The sequence below is a fragment of the Phycodurus eques genome, chromosome 1, assembly GCF_024500275.1.
Source record: "Phycodurus eques isolate BA_2022a chromosome 1, UOR_Pequ_1.1, whole genome shotgun sequence".
Classification (NCBI taxonomy): domain Eukaryota; kingdom Metazoa; phylum Chordata; class Actinopteri; order Syngnathiformes; family Syngnathidae; genus Phycodurus; species Phycodurus eques.
This window is the reverse complement of record NC_084525.1, coordinates 39611080-39635288: the sequence shown is the minus strand read 5'-3', so window position 1 is coordinate 39635288 and position 24209 is coordinate 39611080. Positions and strand designations below refer to the sequence as shown.

General features: G+C 41.5%; 1 protein-coding gene across 3 annotated transcripts in view; it reads left to right on the top strand.

The window, feature by feature from the left end:
- Positions 1–19450, top strand: part of LOC133410313 (rho GTPase-activating protein 6-like) — an 83232-nt gene extending 63782 nt beyond the window's left edge. For all 3 annotated transcript variants that reach the window (XM_061691302.1, XM_061691321.1, XM_061691313.1), the window contains exons 3-14: positions 4856–4927; positions 8934–9082; positions 9208–9336; positions 9430–9625; positions 9731–9786; positions 10087–10237; positions 10333–10481; positions 13197–13376; positions 13998–14089; positions 14170–14390; positions 14488–14571; positions 16039–19450. In XM_061691302.1, coding sequence (XP_061547286.1) covers positions 4856–4927; positions 8934–9082; positions 9208–9336; positions 9430–9625; positions 9731–9786; positions 10087–10237; positions 10333–10481; positions 13197–13376; positions 13998–14089; positions 14170–14390; positions 14488–14571; positions 16039–16550 — 1991 coding nt within the window. In that variant the 3' untranslated portion in view covers positions 16551–19450. The remainder of the gene's footprint in view (positions 1–4855; positions 4928–8933; positions 9083–9207; positions 9337–9429; positions 9626–9730; positions 9787–10086; positions 10238–10332; positions 10482–13196; positions 13377–13997; positions 14090–14169; positions 14391–14487; positions 14572–16038) is intronic.
- Positions 19451–24209: the final 4759 nt, after the last annotated feature.

The following is a 24209-nucleotide window of genomic DNA, read 5'->3' as shown; positions in this document are numbered from 1 at the left end:
AGAATCTGTGAATTATTTAAAAAAAAAAAAAGTATATATATATATATATATATATATATATATATATATATATATATATATATATATATACATACATTAAGAAGAAATAGACTTTACACCGATCTGATCGGCTTGATCGGTATCGGCCGATAATTAGCATTTTATGCTGATCGGCTTTAATGTCATAATTCGCCGATCTGGTCAATGACATCATTGATCAGCTCCGCAAAAGACATTTACATTTACTCCGCATCGTGTACAGTATATTTGAATCCAAAAGCTAGTTTATTTTTAGCCTTGTCGTGTGTCTTTTGACATAGTGCATATCTGACTGCCAATATAGTTCAATGGCGGCAGTGAACAAAAAAAAACATGTTGGGACAGACATGTCTGAGACAGACAACATGTAATGCTTGGTTCAGACTACAAGACAAATTTGGTCTTTCACGATTGAAATACTACTACTGCAATAAAATCTTGTATTTCAATACCACCGCATCGCGTCTTTTACCAACACTGGGCTTTACCTTGTCAACGCAAACGTGACCGGATATACTCGTTACCATGGCGACGTCAACAACAATAGATCGCACAAATATATTGTGTGGGGGGGAAAAAAACAAAATAAAATAAGGGAAAACGTGTGGTGATCATCACTGATGCTCAGGAGAGGACGTTCATTCACGGATTGCTTGAGGTATGTTCACGTACGCCTCGCAAGCACACAGCAAAACGTTCTGTAGCCTACAGTTGTACATAAACATGCCAGCGTTCTGTCGAATCATGCTCGAACGTTTTGGTGTGTGTGAAGTAATTTAATTGCAATAATTTAATTACACTAAGTTAGCACCCATTATTTCTGTCATGTTGTAATGTTGGTTTGACCTGACTGAAAACTTAAACTCATGTCAGTGGCCAATCCTTGAATGCCCCCTAGAGGTAATTAATGTTTTACCTTTTCTCGAAAATGCTAGAGAATACTTTTGAAGATACTCAGTATACAGTACACAAGTGTATGGAGTAAATGAACAAGTCATTTAAATAGACACATTGCTCCATCTTGTGATCGGATCGGTGATCGGTTATCGTTTTTTTAAAATCTGTGATCGGCCCCAAAAATCATGATTGTGTAAAGCCTAGTAAGCAAATATTTAGCAAAAACGTGAAATACACACCTATCATTTTTATATACAAATATGATATTATTATGTAAAACCAAATAAAGCCTAAACATCGAATATTGTAATCTTTGGTTGCTCTGTGCTGAGATCTTATGATAAAAGACATTGTAGGCATTTTTATTTTATTGTTGATAAAGTAAGTCTGTGACTTCACATCAGTCATACTCGCCGTCGTGCGATGACGCCAGTTAGGAAAAGCGGAGTCAAATTCATTTGAAACAGTGCTGTCCTTTCCTATTTTCCAAAGCTCCCTTTCATGTCTCTTTGATCCCGTGACGTATTCCAACACAGTTAAGGAAAGGTGGCATAATGGTTAGGGGAGTGGACTTTCTGAAGAGGCCTGGTGTTTGGAAACTCAAGCAAACTGACATTTATTTTCCCTGAAAAGTTGTCATCTTGGAGATGAGGGAATTCCGTCCGACAGCTACAATATATAAAATATGAGTTAATACTGGTACCTTTATAGTATTGTACATTCCTTTTTCCACATCGGCTATGCAGTGAATATTAGTTATTTATCAATTGTTCCAAAATGGGATGATATTATTGGAAATGACTACCAGTTTCCTTTTTTTGAGCAAAAATTACATTAAATCAACATGTTAGTTAATTATGGACCATGAAGACCCCATACCTCCTCTAATACCTTCTCATCTGTGTTGCAAATTAATTCCTCAGCAACTGACTGTGACCATGTATGGGGAGAATTACTTCAAATTGTGTATGCATCTGATTGCAATTTCACACCCCGTGCATCTATTTTTTATCAAATGGAATCATGTTTTTGGGCGGCACAGTGGACGACTGGTTAGAGCAGGGTTCAATCCCCCGCCCAGCCTGTGTGGAGTTTGTATGTTCTCCCCGTGCCAGCGTGGGTTTTCTCCGGGCACTGCGGTTTCCTCCCACATCCCAAAAACATGGTAGGTTGATTGAAGACTGTGAATGGGAGTGCAAATGGTTGTTTGTTTAAATGTGCCCTGCGATTGGCTGGCAACCAGTTCAGGGTGTACCCCGCCTCCTGCCCGTTGATAGCTGGGATAGGCTCCGGCACTCCCGCAACCCTAGTGAGGAGAACCGGCTCAGAAAATGGATGGATGGAATCATGTTTTTGTTAAAAACACATTTGCAGAATTTAGAAAACAACACAATTGAGGGTGTGAGAAGACAAAAAAGGGAGCTAAGGTCCATCCATCCATCCATCCATTTCCCATCCTGGTTATCCTCACAAGGGTTGCGGGTGAGCTGGAGCCTATCCCAGCTGATTCTGGGCGAGAGGCGGGGTACACCCTGAACTGGTCGCCAGCTAATTGCAGGTCACATATAAACAAAGAACCATTTGCACACACATTCCCACCTACGGGCAATTTTGAGTCTTCAGTTAACCTTCCATGCATGTTTTTAGGATGTGGGAGGAAACCGGAGTACCCAGAGGAAGTCGTCCAGTCGTCCACCATACCGCCGGGAGCTAAGGTTTACCAGACAATTCAGGTTATCATTTAACCTGAAGTTCATCATTTAGCTTTGCGAGCCATCTGTCAAAAATCCCCCAAAATACAAACCATTTCCTACCTTTCCCCTCCTCCTCCCTCTTGTCTTGGGCGGGTAATTGGGAATCGAGAACCGATTGGAACCGGGACTAACGTTCCGGTTCTCCCGGAACCATTAAAAATAAAACATTTCGGTTTCCAGTTTCAATGCCTACAGACCACCGACCCCAAAGAAGAAAGTGGCGAAAACCAACGAAGAAGAATACGCACGAAGCTGTTCTTGTGCTCAATGGCGGCAGTGAACAAAAGTGTCTTAACTTTGTTAAAATTAATGACCAGTCGCCTCAGTGAAACACTTGGAATAAGTTGATATTGTGCAAGGGAGGCTTTTGCGATGTTGCAGAAGTCTGACGTGTTCCCTCCCGCTCCGAGCCTCTGCCTATACACGGAACTTCAGTCAAATCAAATTGGGTGAGTGAAACAACAAAATGTCTATGCCAACATTGAGGCAGCTAACAACTTTATCGGTTGGTTGCACTTTCGCACTGATGGGTTTTAGCATTTATTTTAGTCTTCAAACTCGCGTAAGAGCCGATGACAGAAAAAAAGAAAAGCTTAACATTGTGCTAAAACTTCACCATAGGTCAAACTCGCAACTTTACATCACATTGAATTGGGACAAAATTCACATAAACACTAACCTTGTGCCTCATCAACGTTTTATAGCATTTGTTTCCATTCATTATTCTTTTTCTTGCCTTCTCTTTTAACTTTCGTTTTCAAAATTCACCGGTGTCGTGTGAAGTTACTTTTCGTGCCAAAATGCTGAGTTCCGGTGCATACCCTTCAAAATAAAAGGGCACAAGCTTAAACAGGAAGTTAAAGTTACACCTTCGACATATAAACAATTTGACGTGATGAAACAGTCCCAAATAACGATTTTAACAATGCTATATTTAACTTTTATCTGAAACATTAATTTATGAATATTAAGTCAAATGGGTTAGTTCCAAACACATTGCCTTTTAGTTCACAGGTTAGATATTGATACTGCTTATCAAGAACCCAGAGTCAAGTGTTCATTTTAGTCTATGCTGTGGGCTGCTAAGAAAATGGATGTTCATAATTTGGACACCCTTTATTGAAACCATGCAAACCTTTTTTGACCCTGCCCCCTAAAAGAATCGGAACCGAGAATCGTTTGGAACCGGAATCGAAATAAGGAACTTTAATCGGGACCGGAATCGCTCAAATCCAAACGATGCCCAACCCTACTCTTATCTGTACTGTCCATTCCATCGGCTTTCTCTTCTTTGACACACCATTTCTTCAGCTCTCCCATCACTTGTTATTTGCTAATGGGATGCTCAACTTTCTCAGTGTCATAAGAAACATGGTGAAAATCACACAACGGTAGTAATGCTGAGGCTTCATAGATTCATCAGTGGTCTTTGGACACTTGGGGAAACTGAAACCAGTCTGTGACGTAACCAGCTAATGCTACCATGGGATGTTGAGCGAAAGGTGGCTCCATTTCCCTGAATGACTCATATGATACAGGAGAACATCTGGAGTTCAAACTGAGGTTGCTAAATCAGTATGTAGAACAGCACAGCAATAGCAGCAGAGTTTTACAGCAGGTTACACGAGAATTCCAAGGATTTAAATAACTGCGTGCCACAACTTTCAGAGTTTCCGCGTTATTATATCAGCCAATTCGGAGCTATGTATCATGTTGACAGCTAAGGGTGTTTTTTTTTTGTTTTTGTTTTTTTTTTTGCCTTCTTTCTGAAGACTGGAGGACGACACACACATACCTTATCATAAATACAGTAACTCTTAATGTATCTAACATAACCCCAACCATTAACCCTACCGTAAATAACTAATTCAACCCTAGCCAAACAAGGACACCCCACAACAAGCTACAAACTCCTTAACCAGGTGCTTAAGCTAATCCATCAACTTTCACACCTCAGCATTTCCCAAGTTTCTTTTGAAAACCGCAACATTTTGATCACTGCTGAGAAAAACAACAAACAGATTTTGAGTCATTCATTTGTTTGTGTAACTTACTCCATGATTCCTTGCTCAATTGATAAACTATTAAGATCTGAATACAATACAGCAGATAAAGACATCATGTATTCCAGATGTATTCAGTTAATTACTTTTGTCCCTGAACAGATGGACAGAAGAGGAAAATGTCCCTAAGGAGGAAGCTGGATTCTTTATCCAAAGAGAAGAGCAAAGATAAAGGTATTTCAAGTCCTTAAGTATTTGGCAGGGTGTTTCTTGATCTCGCGGTCTCCCTTTTGTGTAATTATTGCCAAAACTCTGCCCCTACCTTCCTCCGGCGAGACGGTCTTTGTCGGGTGAACAGAGAGGCTATAAAAAAATAACATACCTGTTTAGAGTTTATTTTATATGAAGTGGAGGGACTTCGCGCTGAGCACAGTATATTTGGCTGCAAAACATACATGTCTTAAAAGAGGCCAGGCGGAGATGGAGGTGGAGATAATGTGAAAAACAGGCTTTTCTTATCAAACTGGTGAGTCTGGGCTCTTCCAGTAAACACACTCTTATTGAAATTTAAGAGCTCATGCAAATATGCACTCAACTGACAGTGTTGACCCATCTTCGCAGGACAGTGTCAGATATGCTGCCATTGCACAATCAATGGTCTGTGACAAACTTGTGTGTGAAGACAAGTGAAAATAAAACAGATTGTTTCACGTAATAACTCGGAATACTTGACATTGGGGCTGCACGATTAGGGCCAAAATAATAATAATAATGATTATTTTGATCAACATTTTCATCACGATTATTAGTCATGATTATTCTTTAAAATCTTTATTTTTATTGCACTACTTTTCAACAAACAATATGTAACAGTTTTCGGTGCAAAATAAATCTTTCAGTAAGAATAATTGATAGATAATAATAAAAAATAATAAATGTGCCCCCAACAATTCTACTTTACCAAGGGCTAACTGAATAAATATGCTATAACAAAGTGAAATCACAAATTGCAACTTAATTAAAGCAAATATAGTTAATGCATAAAACGCAATAACATTAGGCTGGAAGCACCGACTTTTCATTTGAAAATCCCCGTCAATATTATGAACTGTCAAGGAAGGGTACGTTCCCGTTGTTTTTATTGACCATTGATTGGTCAGTTGTGCACCTCACCAGGGGAGACGTCCAGGAGGCATCCTAAACAGATGCCCGAGCCACCTCATCTGGCTCCTCTCAATGCGGAGGAGCTGCAGCTCTACTCTGAGCCCCTCACGGATGACAAAGCTTCTCACCCTATCTCTAAGGGAGCGCCCGGAGATCCTACTCATTTTGGCCACCTGTATCCGGGATCTTGTTCTTTCGGTCATGACCCACAGCTCGTGACCATAGGTGAGGGTAGGAACGTAGATTGACTGGTAAATTGAGAGCTTCGCTCCTTCTTCACTACAACGGACCGATATAAAGTCCGCATCACTGCAGACCCTGCACCGATTTGCCTGTCAATCTCCTGTTCCATTCTTCCCTCACTCGTGAACAAGACCCCAAGATACTTTAACTCCTCCACTTGGGGCAGGATCACATCATCGACCCAGAGAGGGCACTGCACCATTGTCCAACTGAGGACCATGGTCTCAGACTTGGAGGTGCTGATTTACATCCCAACCGCTTCACACTCTGCTGCGAACCACTCCAGTGAGAGCTGGCGAGCTCCAGTGAGAGCTTGATGAAGCCAACAGAACCACATCGTCTGCAAAAATCAGAGATGCATCTACGCCTTGGCTGCGCCTAGAAATTCTGTCCATAAAAGTTATGAACAGAATCGGTGACAAAGGGCAGCCTCGGCGGAGTCCATCCCTCACCGGAAACGATTCTGAATGTCTGCCGGCAATGCGGACCAAACTCTGACACCAGCCGTATAGGGACCGAACAGCCCGTATCAGAGGGTTCGGTACCCCACAAAACACATGTAGACTGGTCAGGCGAACCAAGGACTCCAAAAAGGGTGGGTACTCTGAACTGCTGTTTCATGCATAGGCACAAATAACAGTCAGGACCCGTCCCTCCACCCGAAGGCGGAGGGAGGCTACCCTCTCGTCCACCGGGGTGAACCCGAATGTACAGGCGCCAAGCTGGGGGGCAATAAGTATACCCACACCTGGTCGGCGCCTTTCACCATGGTCAACTCCAGAGTGGAAGAGAGTCCAACCCCTCTCAAGAGGACTGGTACCAGAGCCCAAGATGTATGTGGAGGTGAGCCTGACTATATCTAGTCAGAACCTCTCGACCTCACACACCAGCTCGGGCTCCTTCCCTGCCAGAGAGGCGACGTTCCACATCTTCTGTAGCCGGGGATCGGATCGCCAAGGTCACCCTGCCTTCGGTCACCGCCCAGCTCACAATGCACGCAATCCCTATGGCCCCTCCCACAGGTGGTGAGCCCATGGGAAGGGGGATCCACGTTACCCTTTTGGGCCGTGCCCGGCCGGGCCCCAAGCATGCAGGCCTGGCCACCAGGTGTTCGCCTTCGAGCACCACCTCCAGGCCTGGCTCCAGAGGGTTGCCCCGGGCAAGGGAAAACTGAGTCCATTTTTTTTCATTATCTTAAGGGTCTTAGAGCCATGTTTTGTCTGGTCCCTCACCTAGGACCTGTTTGTCATTGGTGACCCTCCCAGGGGCATAAAGCCCCAGACAACGTAGCTCCTAGGATCATCACAAACCCCTACACCACGATAAGGTGATGGCTCAAGGAGGGGTGTACTGAACTAAAATGTAAAAATTTAAAATCGAGCTATGTATTTTCTAGGTTCAAAACAAACACGGATGTATAAACAAGGTACTAGCTAAAGTGAGAGCATCTCTGCTGATTTGTCAAAGCCACAATCTTTTCCCTGTCAAATATTTAGTCCTCTCGCCTTGATTAAAAATTGGTTCCACTAAAAGAAGAAATGATACTTTGTCCCTCCCACCTAAATTATTGGAGCCAAACAACACATAGTAATTCAGTATTTTTTTTAATCTTGGATATTGATTTTATCTTTTCACTCAGTAAGCGCCGGAACAAAACAATGCGTAGACTTCCAGCATGGCGGCTGCGGCCGTGTCCAGAGGTGCGTGACATCACAGATTCTGACAATTGTAGAGTCTTTAAATTTCCAAGATATTGCATTGTTTTGGCCACCTATATTGTAAATACCTTGCTATGTTGCTGATGTATATGCTACTAATGTAATGAGTTGGGATTTGAAAGGAAAGACATAGAGGTATAAATCATCCCCGAAATGAAACTCTCTTTCCCCGAAGCATTACACATGGGTTCATTGCAGTACCTTATGCATATCAAAAATTTGTAGGGTACCGAAATAACTCATCAGTACCATCCTACGTTTTGGCATCCTTTCATTTGCGGTGCAAACGGCAATGGTAGAGTGCCTAAATGATTGGGAGATGTATTTCATTGATCTGGTTCTGTTGTTGTGCTGAGATTGGTTGGCAACCAGTCCAGGGTATGCCCCGCTTCTTGTCCAAATCATCTGGAATATGCTTTCCGCTCACACTACTTGACCCTAACGAGGACAAGCATGATAGAAAATGGCTTAATGGAGGTTATTCACATACACGCACACACACATACACACGCATTGTACACGAGGAGACTGCGAAGGCTTGATCGATGTGGTCTTGGCACGGATGCATCATGTTCATCATGCAGCCCAGATGGCGCTTTTGTGCATACGTGCAGCCCTGCATGTGCCTTATGTTTACCAGATGTGCACGCTGCTTTGAGTTTGTGTAAAAAGAAAGTTGTTGTGCTTCCATGTTTGTGGTCATATTGAGCCACACACACTTCAATTGTTGTTACTGGATGCAGTTAGTCTCTTCTGTCTTTTGTCCTGCTTCATACGCAATATGGAAATGTGAAAAAGGAGGCAAAAATCACTTGCTGTGCTGAAGAACATGACGTTGATTCCACGTGGCCAAGGGCCATTAAAATGTTAGTTTTTTTGTTCAAGGTAATAGAATTAGTGGTCTGTACAGTGTAATAAAAAACAGCAAATACCTTTCTATGAGTTACAGTTTGAGAGATCTGTTGTAGTATTGTAAAATTTTACTATTGCCATGTGAAAAAACAAAAGACCCATTAATGTTTTTCGTTCTTGCTCTTAAAGTATTGCATTATTTTTATTTTTGTAATCTTGATCGTAATCGACCTTTCCGGCTCCTTTTTTTTTTTGCCTCCCAGAGGGTGTTCCTCAAGCCTTCAGTATACCCCTCTCACAGGTCATCGCAAACGACAGGACGCATAGGCAGCGCCAGGATGGCTATCGTCAGGATCCGCCACAGCGAGAGGAGCACAAGGACTCGTCTGACCTTGTCTCTTCCATTCTACAGGTCAGTAAAGAGGCATGCAGGTCCAATCACGAAATCCAAAAACATTGAGCAGTTTCTCGTCATTAAATAAGTATAGGGAGTATAAGTAAAGAGAATAACAAGTACAATTCTGGCTTTATACATAGTTTGCGACAAAGCGATCTTCTAATAAGGAGCTCTCAAGCAGTAACTCCTCATTGAGCTCCACATCGGAGACAGCCAATGAGTCGACGTCGCCCAACACGCCTGAGGCTGCACCGCGAGTGCGCAGACGGGTGAGTTCATGGGCCATGGTTTAAAGAGTATTGGTGTGTATTCTGTGTGTACACTTAAATGTTCTTAAAACAAAATGCATGTTTCGGCTCCAGGGTGGCATGTCGGTGGATTCAATAACGGATCTGGATGACAACCAGTCCCGCCTACTGGAGGCGCTGCAGCTCTCCCTGCCTGCCGAGACACTAAGTAAGAAGGAGAAACACAGGGATAAACGGCTGAGTCTCAACCCTATATACCGCCAGGTGCCCCGTGTGGTCGACAGCTGCTGTCAACACATTGAGAAATACGGTATGTAGACACAATCCTGACTGTGTTCCAGACTTACTGTAGGCTTCATATCTGCTGCGACGCTATAGTTGTAGTGGTTCTTTTTTTTCCCTTTTCCACGCTCAGGCTTGCAGACAGTTGGGATTTTCAGGGTGGGAAGTTCTAAGAAAAGAGTTCGACAGGTTGGTGCTCTTTATAATTCACCATTCATGATTCTGTGGTTTTGATAAAGAGGGGCAAACCAGTTTAAACCAAAATTGAAGAATTATATTTCATTTCAACTCAAGATTAGACATAAAGAACCATGTTGTCCTAATGCAAAATACAATTACTGGCCACACCATTAGTTACACCAGCACAATTCAGCATGCGAGGGGAATAAAAACATCTGCTGTACAATGATCATAATGCATCATGCTCAGTCACAAAAAAATGCATTCCATCGGTTATTTTATTGACCAGATTCTTTTTGCCTGCTTCAGTTACGAGAGGAGTTTGACCGTGGCGTTGATGTCCATTTAGATGAGGAGCACAGCGTTCACGATGTGGCCGCCTTGTTGAAGGAGTTCCTCAGGGACATGCCTGACCCACTTCTCACAAAGGAGCTGTATACTGCCTTCATAAACACGACATGTACGCTTACTTCCTGCCCAGCAGAACCAATTCTCAGTGTGACTCAAGGGGAGCTCAATTGTCTTCTGATACCATTTAACCTGTCCCTGTTGCAGTGTTGGATCCAGATGAGCAGCAAAGTGTCATGCAGCTACTGGTATACCTGCTCCCAGCATCCAACAGCGACACACTTCACCGCCTCCTGTTGTTCTTGTTCACCGTGGCCGACCATGCCCATGACCGGCAAGACAAAGATAGACAGGAGGTAAAGTCATCACTCACAGATAAAAAGCAATGGCCTGCATGGCTGCATCTCTGTTAATTTAGACAAATAGGGCCTGATTTACTAAAGCTTTCTGCTACCAAAAACGGGCACAAAGCTGATTGCACACGCGTACAGATGTGGAAGCGTCTGTCCGTCCATCCATCCATCCATCCATCCATCCATCCAAAGTTCTAGGCGCCATCATGCCATCAGTAGCTATCCGACGCAATTGCGAGTAACTTTATCTTACTGTACCTTACCGCTTCAGCATGAAGGTATCTAGCAAGCTATGACTACAACCCCAAAAATGCATATTCTAAAGTGTTGTGTTCTGTGTCATTCGGGCTACAGTGTCTCTGTTATGTGGACCCAAACACAACACACAGAGCGAGGTGGTGACGAATTAGGCTGGCTGTCTGCGAAACACGGACCAGCATCAGCATCATCCACTAAGTCTCCGCCTCACTCAGTTTTGTGTGGTGTGTGGGTCCACAAAACGGAGACACTTCAGGGAAAGTATTATTATTATAATTATGTTTATTATGTTTATTATTGGCGGCACGGTGGCCCACTGGTTAGAGCGTCAGCCTCACAGTTCTGATGACCGGGGTTCAATCCCCGGCCCCGCCTGTGTGGAGTTTGCATGTTCTCCCCGTGCCTGCGTGGGTTTTCTCCAGGCACTCCAGTTTCCTCCCACATCCCAAAAATATGCGTTAATTGGAGACTCTAAATTGCCCGTCAGTGTGACTGTGAGTGCGAATGGTTGTTTGTTTGTATGTGCGATTGCCTGGCAACCAGTTCAGGGTGTACCCCGCCTCCTGCCCGATAATAGCTGGGATAGGCTCCAGCACGCCCGCGACCCTAGTGAGGAGAAGTGGCTCGGAAAATGGATGGATGTATGAAGTCCCATAAACAAAACATTTGATGTCAATGCAATTGAGGAGCTTCTAAATCTTATGTTCACACTGCAGGACGTGATGCCCAGATTTTTTGCTCAATCCGATCTTTTTATGTAGTCATTCACCTTACAAAAACAAATGTGACTTGTACTGTGGATGAATACGTCTGTGACGTCACATGCCTTTGCACAGCTGCGAGGCGGCGTGTTTATCGAAGTAAATATGGCCCCTGGCGTAGGTCTTGTCATGACAGACTTGTGGCGAGTTCAAAGATTTTGTCCAACCGGAGCCAACATTTTCTTATATTTATCAGTTGTAAAGCTTGTTCTTTTCGCCACTGATTGTTTTCTGCTCCTTTGTCAGCCGTAAACTTTTGTCGCGTGTCTGTTTTGTCGAACAATTGTGCCGTTTGTCACCTTTTGATGACGAATAGGTCGGATAACTATGCCAATGAGTGTCCATATTGCGCTCGCATCGCATACAAAAAATATATATCCACATATGAAAGAGACCTGGGTCGGATATGAAAAAATCATAATTGCACTGTTCACATTGACATGAAAAAAAATCAGATACATGTCACATTGGGCAAAAAAATCTGAATTGACCTGCAGTCTGAATCAAATCAAATCAAACTTTATTTATAGAACACTTTTCATTCAATGATATGCATCTCAATGTGCTTTACATAGTTAAAAATCAATCCCCTCCCACCTTTCATTCACACAGATGCATAGATGCGCGCGGACACACACATACACACACACATGCACACACACACAGAGTAAGAAAATAATAATGTAACAAACTGTGGCTGGTCACAGAGAAACCAAGTGGGAAATGCCATCTCAGGGAGCTGTCTGCACGAAGATCAGACAGCAGACCGCAGTCACAGGGTACCGGCATGGAGCCCTCGTGTAGTGACGATGGGAGAGCCAGAAATGGTGACTGAGGACCCCATGAGGCAGGACCATGGCCGTGGTCAATGACAGCCTAACATAGCCTAAATGAACTCAGGGCTGACTTGGAGGCAGTCACATGAAGAAGTCATCATGCCAGATCACTCCTGAAAAAAATCCTTTTAACTGAATTTCCTTGCATCTGGGTCATTTCAGCCCAATGTGGCAGTTAGTGCTGGCCTCTCCCTGAGCAGTTTCCCGGGTGTGCTATCCCAAGTTTTAAAAGCAAAGTTACACACATACATTTCATTGCTATGCACTCAGCACGAGTTAAATCAAAATCAAGCAAAACATGGCTTTAATACAGTTGCTGGCTACCACAAAATTATCAAAGCGATCTGTTTATTTTCTGTAACTCAGTGATGTTTTTGTTTGCCTCTTCCAGTAACACTTCCAATGCAGATCACTTCAAACTTCTTTATGTGCTTGCAATACTCTCCCCATTGTTCTCTCTTTTAAATACTCCAATCTCCACCATTCTCACACCTGTTGCTAACAGCGTGTGCAATCATTTCAAGTGAATGATCAAAATATTTAGTGTCTCGCCACGTGAGATCTTCATAAAAGAAGCACAACGTGCCCACCAATAGAACGTGCAGTCTGTTAGAGTAAACCTGCAATTTAGCGCACAGTATTTGGGATGTGAGTAAATCTCATGACTTTTGGGCTCCAACTGGCTTTCTATATCTTTGGGTTAGGAAGGAGGAAAAGGTGGAAGCCCAAGCTAAAGTGATGAAAGTTGAACACTTTTAACCTGTAATTCCATAATAGGACCATCAATCACCTGGCCCAAATCATTTTGAGTAAGCATCACAGTATGCTTGACTGTTCCAACAAGATTGACTTCCTCATTCCAGATCACAGGGAACAAAATGACCTCCTTAAACCTTGCCACAATCTTTGGCCCCAACCTGCTCCATAAACTCAAGCCTTCAGACAAGGAGTTCAGCGTCCAGAGCTCGGCCCGGGCCGAGGAGAGCACAGCCGTCATCTCTGTCCTGCAGAAAATGATCGCCAGCTACCAGACCCTCTTCATGGTCAGTCAACTCTCATTCTCACTTACATGTCAGCTGATGCACTTTCACATTTTTATGTGGACAGAAACTGACTTTTCTTGTCATTAAGTACATTGTGCCAGCTTTCTGACCAAAGCATCACAAAATGTTCACCCAAACACTTGATGCGTTCTTTCCAAAATAAAAAAGAACATTTGGGCATGAAATCCTCTGTGTGGAGTCAGGAGAGGTCATGATTTCACATGGATTAGCTTCTTCTTCGCTTGCTTTGTCCCTGTCTCTTCTCAGAATCCTCCAACAGTGCAGACAGGCAGCTCAGGTAATTTTAGTTTTTGAGACTTTAAACCATAATGTTTTGTAATCTGCCACTGCCACTCTCCGGAGGCTACATTCCTACAGTAAGCCAATTAATCACATCAGACCTCTTTGGATCTTGGTGAGATCAAGACTTTTATGTTTATTTGAGATGGGGGTGGGAGATGACATCTGTGAGTTCTTTTGTAAATCGGCTTGAGTCGGAATTTATTAAAGATCTGCCAAAAATGCAGGAAATACAGACAGATATTGAGCTTCTTCAATTGTTGCCTTGAGCAGAGAGATTCAAAACTTTGATTTAATTAATCCAAATGGCTTTTTGTTTAGGTCCCACCTGACCTGCAAAATGAAGTTTTGATGAGTCTACTGGAGACAGACCCCGATGTGGTGGACTATCTCTTGAGACGAAAAGCATCACAGTAAGTTATGCACGTAACGCGAGATAATTTTTTCCTCCTGTTTACTCCCGTTTTTCAGCCCAATTTGGTTTTCACTGCAGGTGTACCGATCTACTCCAGGCTGAGGAGCCCTTCACCCTGAGCGAACGCCACTCCTCCAGCGATTCCAACAAACCGTCCAGCGGGGAGGTGTCCCCATATGACAACAACTCCCCCATCCTGAGCGAACGGAGAGGGGAGGCAGGGAAGCCAAGCGGTGCGATGATGGGGGAAGTGGCGGCCTGGGCAGGGGAGTCTGGAGCTGACAGCAGGGTGGGACCAGGTGAGGTGTAAATCTAGGACCAAACATCTGACTTTCTTTTTACGCTACTGGTGCTGCATGCAACCGTTTGACATTATTTCTCTCTTGCTCCCTTTAGACTGTATATCGGAGGAACATGCTAACATTTGGGGTACGTGGCACACGACTCTCAAACCAGCACTCAAGGACCAAACTTACACAGGTGAGCTGCTTGCCTGACAACTCGGGCTCTCTCTGCAAGTCATATTCTACTCAACCACGAAAAATAGAGAAAACATTATTTAATGAAGCTATACAGAATATTGATATATATATATATATATATATATATATATATATATATATTATAATTTGATGAATTAGAATCTTTGGTGTTCCAAATTAAAGGTAGAGTTTGCAGTTAAAAAAAATATATATGTTGTCATATACAGTATGTTAAATCTCTATACACAACTGAAAAATCATCCCTCTCTGGCCCCATTTTATCCCTCTAATTTAGTCATGATTTTATATAACTGGTCTTGGAACAAGAATAATAGCTAATTAGAGACTGTAGAGACAGGAGGCGTGACTGAAAAGTGTGTCAAGCATTTGCAAACGCCTACCGCCGCACTCGCAGCCTCGTGGGCACACACCACAGGTTATAATTTCTTGGATGGATTATTTATCACTGGTTAGCAACAAAAGTTAAAAATAGAGTTGGGAGAGCTCTCGGGACAAATGTAGCGTGAACATACTATAAAATAGTGTAGTCTTCTCTCCATGAACGGCTGCATATGGCTGGGCTTGGAAAAACCACCACATACGTCACGTCACCGTTCTCACCGGGTCGTCAGGTAAGTTGATCACCTCGCTTATATTTTTACTTGATTGTACATTCCCAAAAAATACAACATCAAACCAGTAACATTTTGTGTTTCGTCATACTCCATCATGAATAAGTCACGCTAGCAGCCTTGGGATACTATTCATGGTACCATTGCACGCTCGTGGCCGACTTAGGTGCACTCTGAGGCAGACAAGTGAGCGTGACCCACTAGTCTCTTACTGGATCCTGGAGAGTTTAGTGAGCTAGGGGTTTTTCTTTAGGCAAAAATGCAAGGGGACGGGGAGTGAAATGAGACTACATTAAAAATTTGAAAACTGCATACTCTACCTTTAAAAGCTTTATTATGAGAAATTAAAGTTGTTTGCTGCAAATTGATTACTGACAGCGGCACGGTGGGCGAATCGTTAGAGTGTCTGCCTCACAGTTCTGAGGACCGGGGTTCCATCCCCGGCCCAGCCTGTGTGGAGTTTGCATGTTCTCCCCGTGCCGGTGTGGGTTTCTCCGGACACTCCGGTTTCCTCCCACATCCCAAAAACATGCATTGTATGTTAATTGAAGACTCTAAATTGTCCGTAGGTGTGAATGTCAGTGCGAATGGTTGTTTGTTTATGTGTGCCCTGCGATTGGCTGGCAACCAGTTCAGGGTGTACCCTGCCTCCTGCCCGATGATGGCTGGGATAGGCTCCATCACTCCCGTGACCCTTTTGAGGATAAGCGGCTCAGAAAATATAGAGTAAATAAAACATTTCCTTGTTATGTATCCACGTGCATGACAAACAAAGTAAATTCACAGTATTTTTTTTATTAATTCCATTGATATTGTGGATGTTTGGTCTACAGGTTCCCATAGCAACGTGTCTGAGGGAAGCTCCCGCAGCTCACAGGAAGGACTTGATGGACTCCATGGTGATAGCAGACACAAGCCGATGGCACTGCCAACAAAGACAGTGTCTGGCATCGTTGAGTGCAGGCCACACCCGCCGGTGACCCGTGTGTGCACTAGCCCTCACCTGCAGCCAACCATCAATCGCTCTGCGCAGGTTCTCCAGCATGCTCATGGAGCCTGCACGACGTCGGAATTGAAAGGCTGGGTGAACTCTAACGAGAGTGGCCGATTCCCTCCTCCTTATAACGCGCACCACCGTCTGGCTGCTTGTCAAAGTTCACCACAGCTTCCATCAGCGCAGCAGCACCCCCTGCAGCACAAGATGCCAAGTGCCGAGCAGAAAAACTCCGATGGGCCCATGATGCCGCACAGCCAGGAGTGGCAGGACTGGCAGAGGGACCGCTGGCAAATATGGCAACTGCTATCTTCAGACAGTGCAGACACACTGCCAGAGACATTGGTGTGAGAGCATCAAACTCCAGCTTTATGTCATATCTGATGACTGCTTGGAGAAACTCGTCTGTGATAATCACACAGCCTCATCTTTCCTCTCTTGTCCATCGCTGGATCTGCCAGCATGCTCACGCAATGCCATTCTTGTTTACATATTCAGCTGCTGCCTTCTACAGACTTTGAAGCCACCACTCATTATTCTGTTTAGATATTGTTTCTGCCCCACATTTCAGTTCGAAGCATTTGAAAACAGCCCCCAGAAATACCTCAAAAACCATCACAGCACTTCGAAAACATAGCCATGAATGCCATCTGGTTTCTTTTTATTTTAGTGCCGAGCAATAGGAAATGCGCTAGCTCCCTTAGTTAACAAAAAGGCAACTTTAGACTACAATCTCGACTTTAAATGCTGTTTAAATGCAAAATTTGTATACACACTAAAGGAGTTCATCAAACATTTGATTTGAAGTATGTCTGTCCTTCAAACCTTTGACATAAATGTTAGTCTTTGTAAGACTGTTATTTTTCGCCTCACTGTTGAATGCAATTATAATGTTAAAGCACTCAGCTGTAAGTTTGCCACTTGCTGCACTATAAGATGTGCCAAAGTTGTGTTTGTTTTGTTTTTCCATTTTATTTCAGGATATCCATTGTGTTCTTGTACATGTTGATGAGAATGGTTTATACAACAATGTTTGCATCATATTTCAAGAAGTGTCCTTGTTAGTTTCTGGTGTGTGTGTGTGTGTGTGTGTGTGTGTGTGTGTGTGTGTACATTGTAAGTAAAATACAGTGAAACCACAAATTAACAGACTAAAAGGGAAGAGGGGTCATCTGTTATTTGCCATTTGTCCGTTAATTTGAAACACTTTTTTTCAAGGCCTAAAAACACCCGTTACATTATTAAATGATTGTAAATAAATGTAAAAAAAAAAAGCATGAAAATGTTTGAAAAGTTTTCAAATTTATCCAAACTTACCTTTAAACATTGTTGTGATGGTCTAATGCTTCGGTGGAAGTGCTGTTGTATGTGCCACTTGTAAACAGCTTCCTGCAGGTCCCCGCTTTGACACACTTTCAAGTGCTTCTGCTTCTGCACAACACCTTTCTTATCTTTGGTAGGGTCCACATCAAACTTCACTGCAAAATCTTGTTGTTTTTCCTTACTGCTAAATATGTCACTTACAGTTACAGTAAGTTTTTCATGCCTTATTCCTCGGGCCACATAAACTCCCGACTCCAGCTTCTAAATAAGTACCATTTTTCACCAATGCTAAGGTTAGTGCGCTTCCTTTTATTATTTCCGTTACGATTGTATGCCGTAGTGAAGAGCTTGACACACACACACAAAAAAGACTGACCACAACCGATTACCGTATATCAGTATATATCAATATACCGTAGAATGTTCGAGATGCATATGTGTACACAACGAGCGCTCAAGTAAACAACAGTGGCTCTTCCCAGAACTACAGTGTTGATTCCGCCAGTAAAGAACAGTGGCCACTTTTGGAACTAACGATATTTGCTCGCAGGCGTGCCTGACTCTACCATTTCTGTTCGTTAAATCCGGAGTCCGTTGGTTCCAGGACCATTAATTTGTGGTTTCACTGCGCACCAAAACTATGCTGTGGCCAAAAAACAACAACAGCTAAAACTGATTCTGTATATGTCTCATTTTGAACGGGCCAAATGTGTGAAGTATTTCTCGAAACTGGGGAACAGTTACCTGAATTAACCTTTTTATTGGATAAGTCTTAAAATGTACTGACATTTTTGCTCTAAAGATGGATATTAATGATTACTAAGCAGTCATATACAATGTTAAAATATGATACAGTATATACTCATTTTCCAATGGTCAGTCAGTTTTCTGTTTTCTATGTATGGCTTTTGCGACCTGATTGTGTGCTTAGGGTAATATAGTGATTTGTGCCAAGTAGCCTTAATTACCCCGATTAACTGACCAATACTTGCACGTTTGGGCATTTGGAACAGAATGTTTCAGCTTGAACCCCTTCATAGATTTTATAAATAAGAAAACAGCACTTTTAAATGAAACCCCAAACCTACACTGCAAAAACACAAAATCTTACCTTGTGAATTGATCTTATTTTTCGTGTACTTATTTCTAGGCAGTTTTTGACTTTGTCCTAAAATTTCAGCAAGACAAAAAGACTTGTTTTAAGTTAAAATAGCTTATTTTAAGAATCTTATAAAGTAAATTCATGCTACCCCCGTTGTCAGATTCCCCCCACTTATTTTAGGGACACAATATCTTGTTTTTAATATTTTTTTTTTTAAATAATTGTTTTGAGAAAGTCATTTTTTTCCCCAAGGTAACTGGCCAACTCCTCCTGAAGACTCAATCACGTGGATATTTGCTGGCAAATATTTCACAATTTGTGTATTTCTTTGAAAGGGTGAAGTAAAAGAAACAAACAAGTAGTACAGTCCAACAGTTGGACACATTGTGTTGAATATTTGGCGTCACCTATTGTCAGGCTATTGTGGTGTTTCCGTCTGTGAACACGTTCCTGTTCTGTAGGAAAGCATGTGGAGTGTCATGTAGAGTGTCTTCTGTTAAGAGTATGTAGATTTAAGGGCGTAAATAAATGTGCTATAGCTCATAGTTAGGGATCATACTTTGTTAACAATTCAGCAAATGTGCTTTGCTTTCCTGAGTGAAATATATGATATGCAGTACTGGTATATATGTATCTATTCCAAATGAAAAAAAGTTCCAAATCGTCCTCGTGTGTCTTAATCTTACATCCTATTGTGCCATGGTGGATTTATTGACATCAGTGGGGTTTTATGGTCCAATTTGTCACTCAATATTTTGCTATGTGCTTTTTTGGTACCACGTAAGTTCTACACATGTTGTAATGGAATTAAATATGGTTATGTTCACATCTGCTGTTGGAGTGAATTCTTTGGAAAGACCTGAGAAAAGGAGCGAGCAAGAAAATTTGTTCAACATTTAATAATTATTGTATGCTGTAATAGCCACATTATTCCCAAATATCATCTTTGATGAATATAATAAGGCATCATTTTTATTTGCGCTGTCAGCGTGGAATTCATTTACAAGCACTTGTTTTATTGTTACAGTTTAATGTTATGTATATGACTGCATCATCCTGGTAGCTGTAATATTTGGGTCACCTTATTTTTCTACATAAGAGTGTGCAGTTACAGTAAACAACATATATGTTAAATTTAATATCTATTTAACTGTCAAAACAGCATCGTTAAGACAGACTTTTTGATAGAACACTTTTATTGGGCCTCACATACCCTGCAAGTGTTCACAATGCATTGGCTTGTTGGTCTATCGTAGCTACAGGTTCTCTAAATAGTAATTCCCAAAATACAAGCTCAGTGGTGGTGTATAAATGTTGGTAGTGTGAACGATCCCCTATTTCTACCACAAGAGGTCACACAACAGCCTTTTTTTTTTTTTTTTTGGTAGCCAAAGGTTCCAGGCTGAACTGATGAATGATAATGAATGATTCCACTAATTGGTTCATGTGGTCAAAGCAAGAATTTAATAGTGGTCAAAAGCCCACTCACCGCTCACATCGTTAGTCACAAAGGCAACGACGGTTCTTCCATTTCCTGCACTACTATGTTTTGCTTGAGGGCTCTTGATTAATTGTGATGACTGAAACGTTGGCCACTGTCCCCCTTCAGTACTCTTGTCACAAATGTGTTGCTTCTCTGGAAGTAAGACCATTTTTGGGGAAGCTAGTAGTTAAACAAAGGTGCTTTATTTTAGCATTTGTGGTTGTATAAAGTTAATTATTGTAGAAAAAAAATGACTTGCACTCAGTAAAACACAGATCAACACCAAATTCTACACTTTTATAGATGTCTTGTACATATGTGATTAATGCAATGTTAACGCAGAGAACTTTTATCCAGGTCCACACCGTGATTTGATATCGCTTTCGCCGCCCTTTCACAAGGTTTTGGTTGAAATGAAACAAATGAAATCAATTCACTCCCACAACTGGAGGAAGTTAGGTGCTGATGCATGTCAGGAAAAAAAAAAAAGAAGCAAATTTCGGTTGATCTCATTGCGAAACGAAAGGCCCTTATGTAAGTGTGCAAATTTGGATTGCACACACAGAAACACATGGTTGCACTCATCATGGAAGGAATGTACTCGCACAAGGACTTCATTAGCTGCTTCACTCTCTACTGTTGTTTCACAAAGGTTCCCAAAACTGCCTTGAAGTTCAAACTGTTGGGGAATGCAACACAGGTCTTTTACCCTCATGCAATGTCAGTGACCCAGATGGGACACAGACAGGACTTGACAGATTCAGAGAACCCGCAGATGGTTCCACGGTCAAACTGCGATTCCGACTGCAAAAGCTAGAGGGAACAGACTATTTTTTTAAATGACTGTTTGTGTACAAATAGTTGGGTCTCTAGAGTGTCGGCCCATTCACCAAGTACCAGTAAATGTTCTGATTTCTTTTTTTGTTTGTTTCTGTAGTTTTTGTGTTTTTTACCCCGATTTTATTTCAGGATAGTCATTGTGCTCACGTACAGACAAAGGGATATGCCTTTAGTTGGAACTTTTCCTTTTGCCTTAAGACATTTTGGACAATTCCATTCTTCTAATGTTGCGGGAGCAGTTCGAAAAAGGCCTTTTTCATTTTCCAAAAAGTAAGCTCCATGAAGTCATGCTTAGATGAGTTTGGTGTGGCTGAACTTGATAACTTGATCATGCTGACCTCAACCTCAACACATTTGGAATGAACAATATAAGAAAATTGTGACCACACAAATGTTCTGAATGATTGGACAAAAAAAATCCCATAGATAAAGAAAGTTTTGTTCAATAATGGACAAAGCTGTTACAGCTACAAACCAGTTCCACCCTTCCTGCGAAATCTTTACTTTCTGTAGATGTGATGGTAATTTTTCAATATTTTTGACCATATCACGAATCTTTAAAATAGATAACCAAGTGAATCAAATGACTAATCCTCACCTCCCCCTATTAGACATGCTCCATGCATGTCTGTGTTAGTTATAAATCTAACTGTGAAGAACTCCTGCCACTCTTTGATATTGTTTAAACCATCACTTTTATGCCTGCTTATTTGAATTGCCAATTTAGAGTTACCATTAAGCTCCACTTATGAAATCAGTTAATCATTTCCGCAATAAGATTTGATCCCATTTCCTTCACATAATGTGTGTTTATTCAAATAAAACATTTTTGTTTGTTTAACTCTAACCCAAACAGCTTCTGGCATGGTGAATTGTTGAATGAGTAATGCATTATTCAATGTGGTTCATCTAATTAGAGATGGTATGTGACTTTGTTGTGTGGTTTGATTGGTGAACTTGAGTCATACATCACTATGGTAATCACGGTGGATTGGAGCAACGGCACCCGAAAATGAAAGACTAAAAATAGAACGCGCACGCAATTATTGATAAATGAAAGTAGCGAGCGGTATGTAGATTATTGTAACGGAATAAAAGTTTCTTCTTCACATAAATAGTTGAGTAAAAGTAAAAAGTATGCTTCATGAAAACTACTCTGACAAGTACAATTTATCCAAAATGTTACTTGAGTAAATGTGATGGAGTGAATGCAGCCCGTTCCAAGCCACAGACTATCACTTTCATGTAGCCAGCCGGCCTTGTTTTATAAAGCAGCGAAAAATGTGTTCACTGTACAAATGCATGTGTCTGGGAATTCACTGTAATTTAAGCATGACAGTTTTACAGGAGGAAATGTGTTACGTAGGCAATCACAGGGTTGCCCATACAAACACAGCAGCCATATTAATGTTTGATTGTCCAAGCTCTTTGTTGTTCACTCTTCTACTTTTTCTCCCTTTTCCCCTATTTGATTTTGAACAGAAGAGAATGGCTCATAAATTACTGAACAGCAAGGCAAAGAACCCAAAGAGACTTGTAGTCTACAACAGAGCTCTTTGACTGCTTGTCATGTAGTTCCCCCTCTGGTATATAGCCTTTTTCACAAAACTCTGGTGCAGGAGCAATGGTGGCAGTGGCTATATCATTTTGGCAAACTGGCAGTAGTAATTCATGCAGAAACATATTGACAATTAATTAATTAAGCTACAATATATTCAGAGGAGCAAACTTGAACTTATTCACAAAATGCATTTATTCATTCATTAATTTTGGAGCCACAGTGTGTCTGTTTTTCTGTTCGTCAATGTGTGCGTGCGTGTGTGTGTGTGCGTGTGTGCCTGTGTGTGTGTGTGTGTGTGTGTGTGTGTGCCACTGCATATCTGTGAGTTTTCTTGCCTGAACCACATGAAACATACTTTAAGAACTTCTGGTGAGAAGAATGACGTCTCTAAATTCAAACACAACATCTCCCAATTGTTCGAATCGATATTTTTTTTTGTACAGAAAATAATGGAATTGAATCTGTTCCAAGGTCTAACTGTCTCCATTGTATAACCCTTGTTAACTGTACAAGCATTTAAAAAAAATAGAATAAAAAAAATAGTCAAACTCACTTTAAATTGCTCTGTCTTGGATTTAACCATTCTGTAAAACAAAAACTCTGACAGCTTTGAGCTCAGTACATTACAGGAGGATTCTAATGAGTCACTGGTGGGGCTAAAAAGCACAACCATTTAATTTTTTTTTAAATGCTTGTGCAGTTAACAAGGGTTTTATATATATATATATATATATATATATATATATATATATATATATATATATATATATATAGAGAGAGAGAGAGAGAGAGAGAGAGAGAGAGAGAGAGATTTTTTTTTTTTTTTTTTTTTTTAAAGTGACTTACTTATTAATTGCTTGGTTATAAATAGTTGGGCCTCTGGGGTGTCTGCCCACCCATCGAATCAAACAACCAAGTAAATCTTTTTTTAGCTGTTAACAGCACATATTTCCAAAAATGTGCCTGTGAGCAAGCCATTCTTTTGCCTGAGAATTGACAGATATTTGAATCCTTATGGGGCTCGCAGCTGAGGTGAGCAGTGGCTCGTTTTCTTGAGATAGGACACCCCCTCAAAGCAGACTAATTTCAGCGAGGCTGGAAAAAATAGCGTGCAAATTATGCTGTAATTATTGATCTTTGGGGTATTTTGACAAAAGCATGTCATTTCAGGAACGTTGATACGGCTTTGTATGGGTCATGGTAAGGGAGGATTTCAGTTTCGTAGGCAAATGGCCATGCAGGATTATGAACTGTCATTCCAAAAAAAATCATAGAAACAACAAATAGTTCATCCACTCTGAAATTTGATGGCAAGTGACAGATGCAGCCACAGATGATAGCCACAGAGGAAGATTACTGCTTTCCTTTTCCCCTTTCATTAAAACTCAAAACAGGTCTCTTTTCTGTCAATGCGGGCGGCAGTAGTTTATCTGTAAGGATTTGGGCTTTTGATTTCCACTTGAGGGATTATAAAGATCTTGTTTTTTCATCTTTTTTTGTTTGTTTGTTTTGTTGGCTTGTGTACTGCTTTTCTATTTCATGATAAGTTAAATTTCCTGTTCTATAGTCATCATAAAATGTTCTTCCACCACGCCTGTGGTTGCAAAATTCGGGGAATTTACAAAGTTGGTAACTTTCCATGCAAATAAATGGGAATTGATTGAAATTAATAGGAATAAAATTGGCATTTGGAAAAATTGA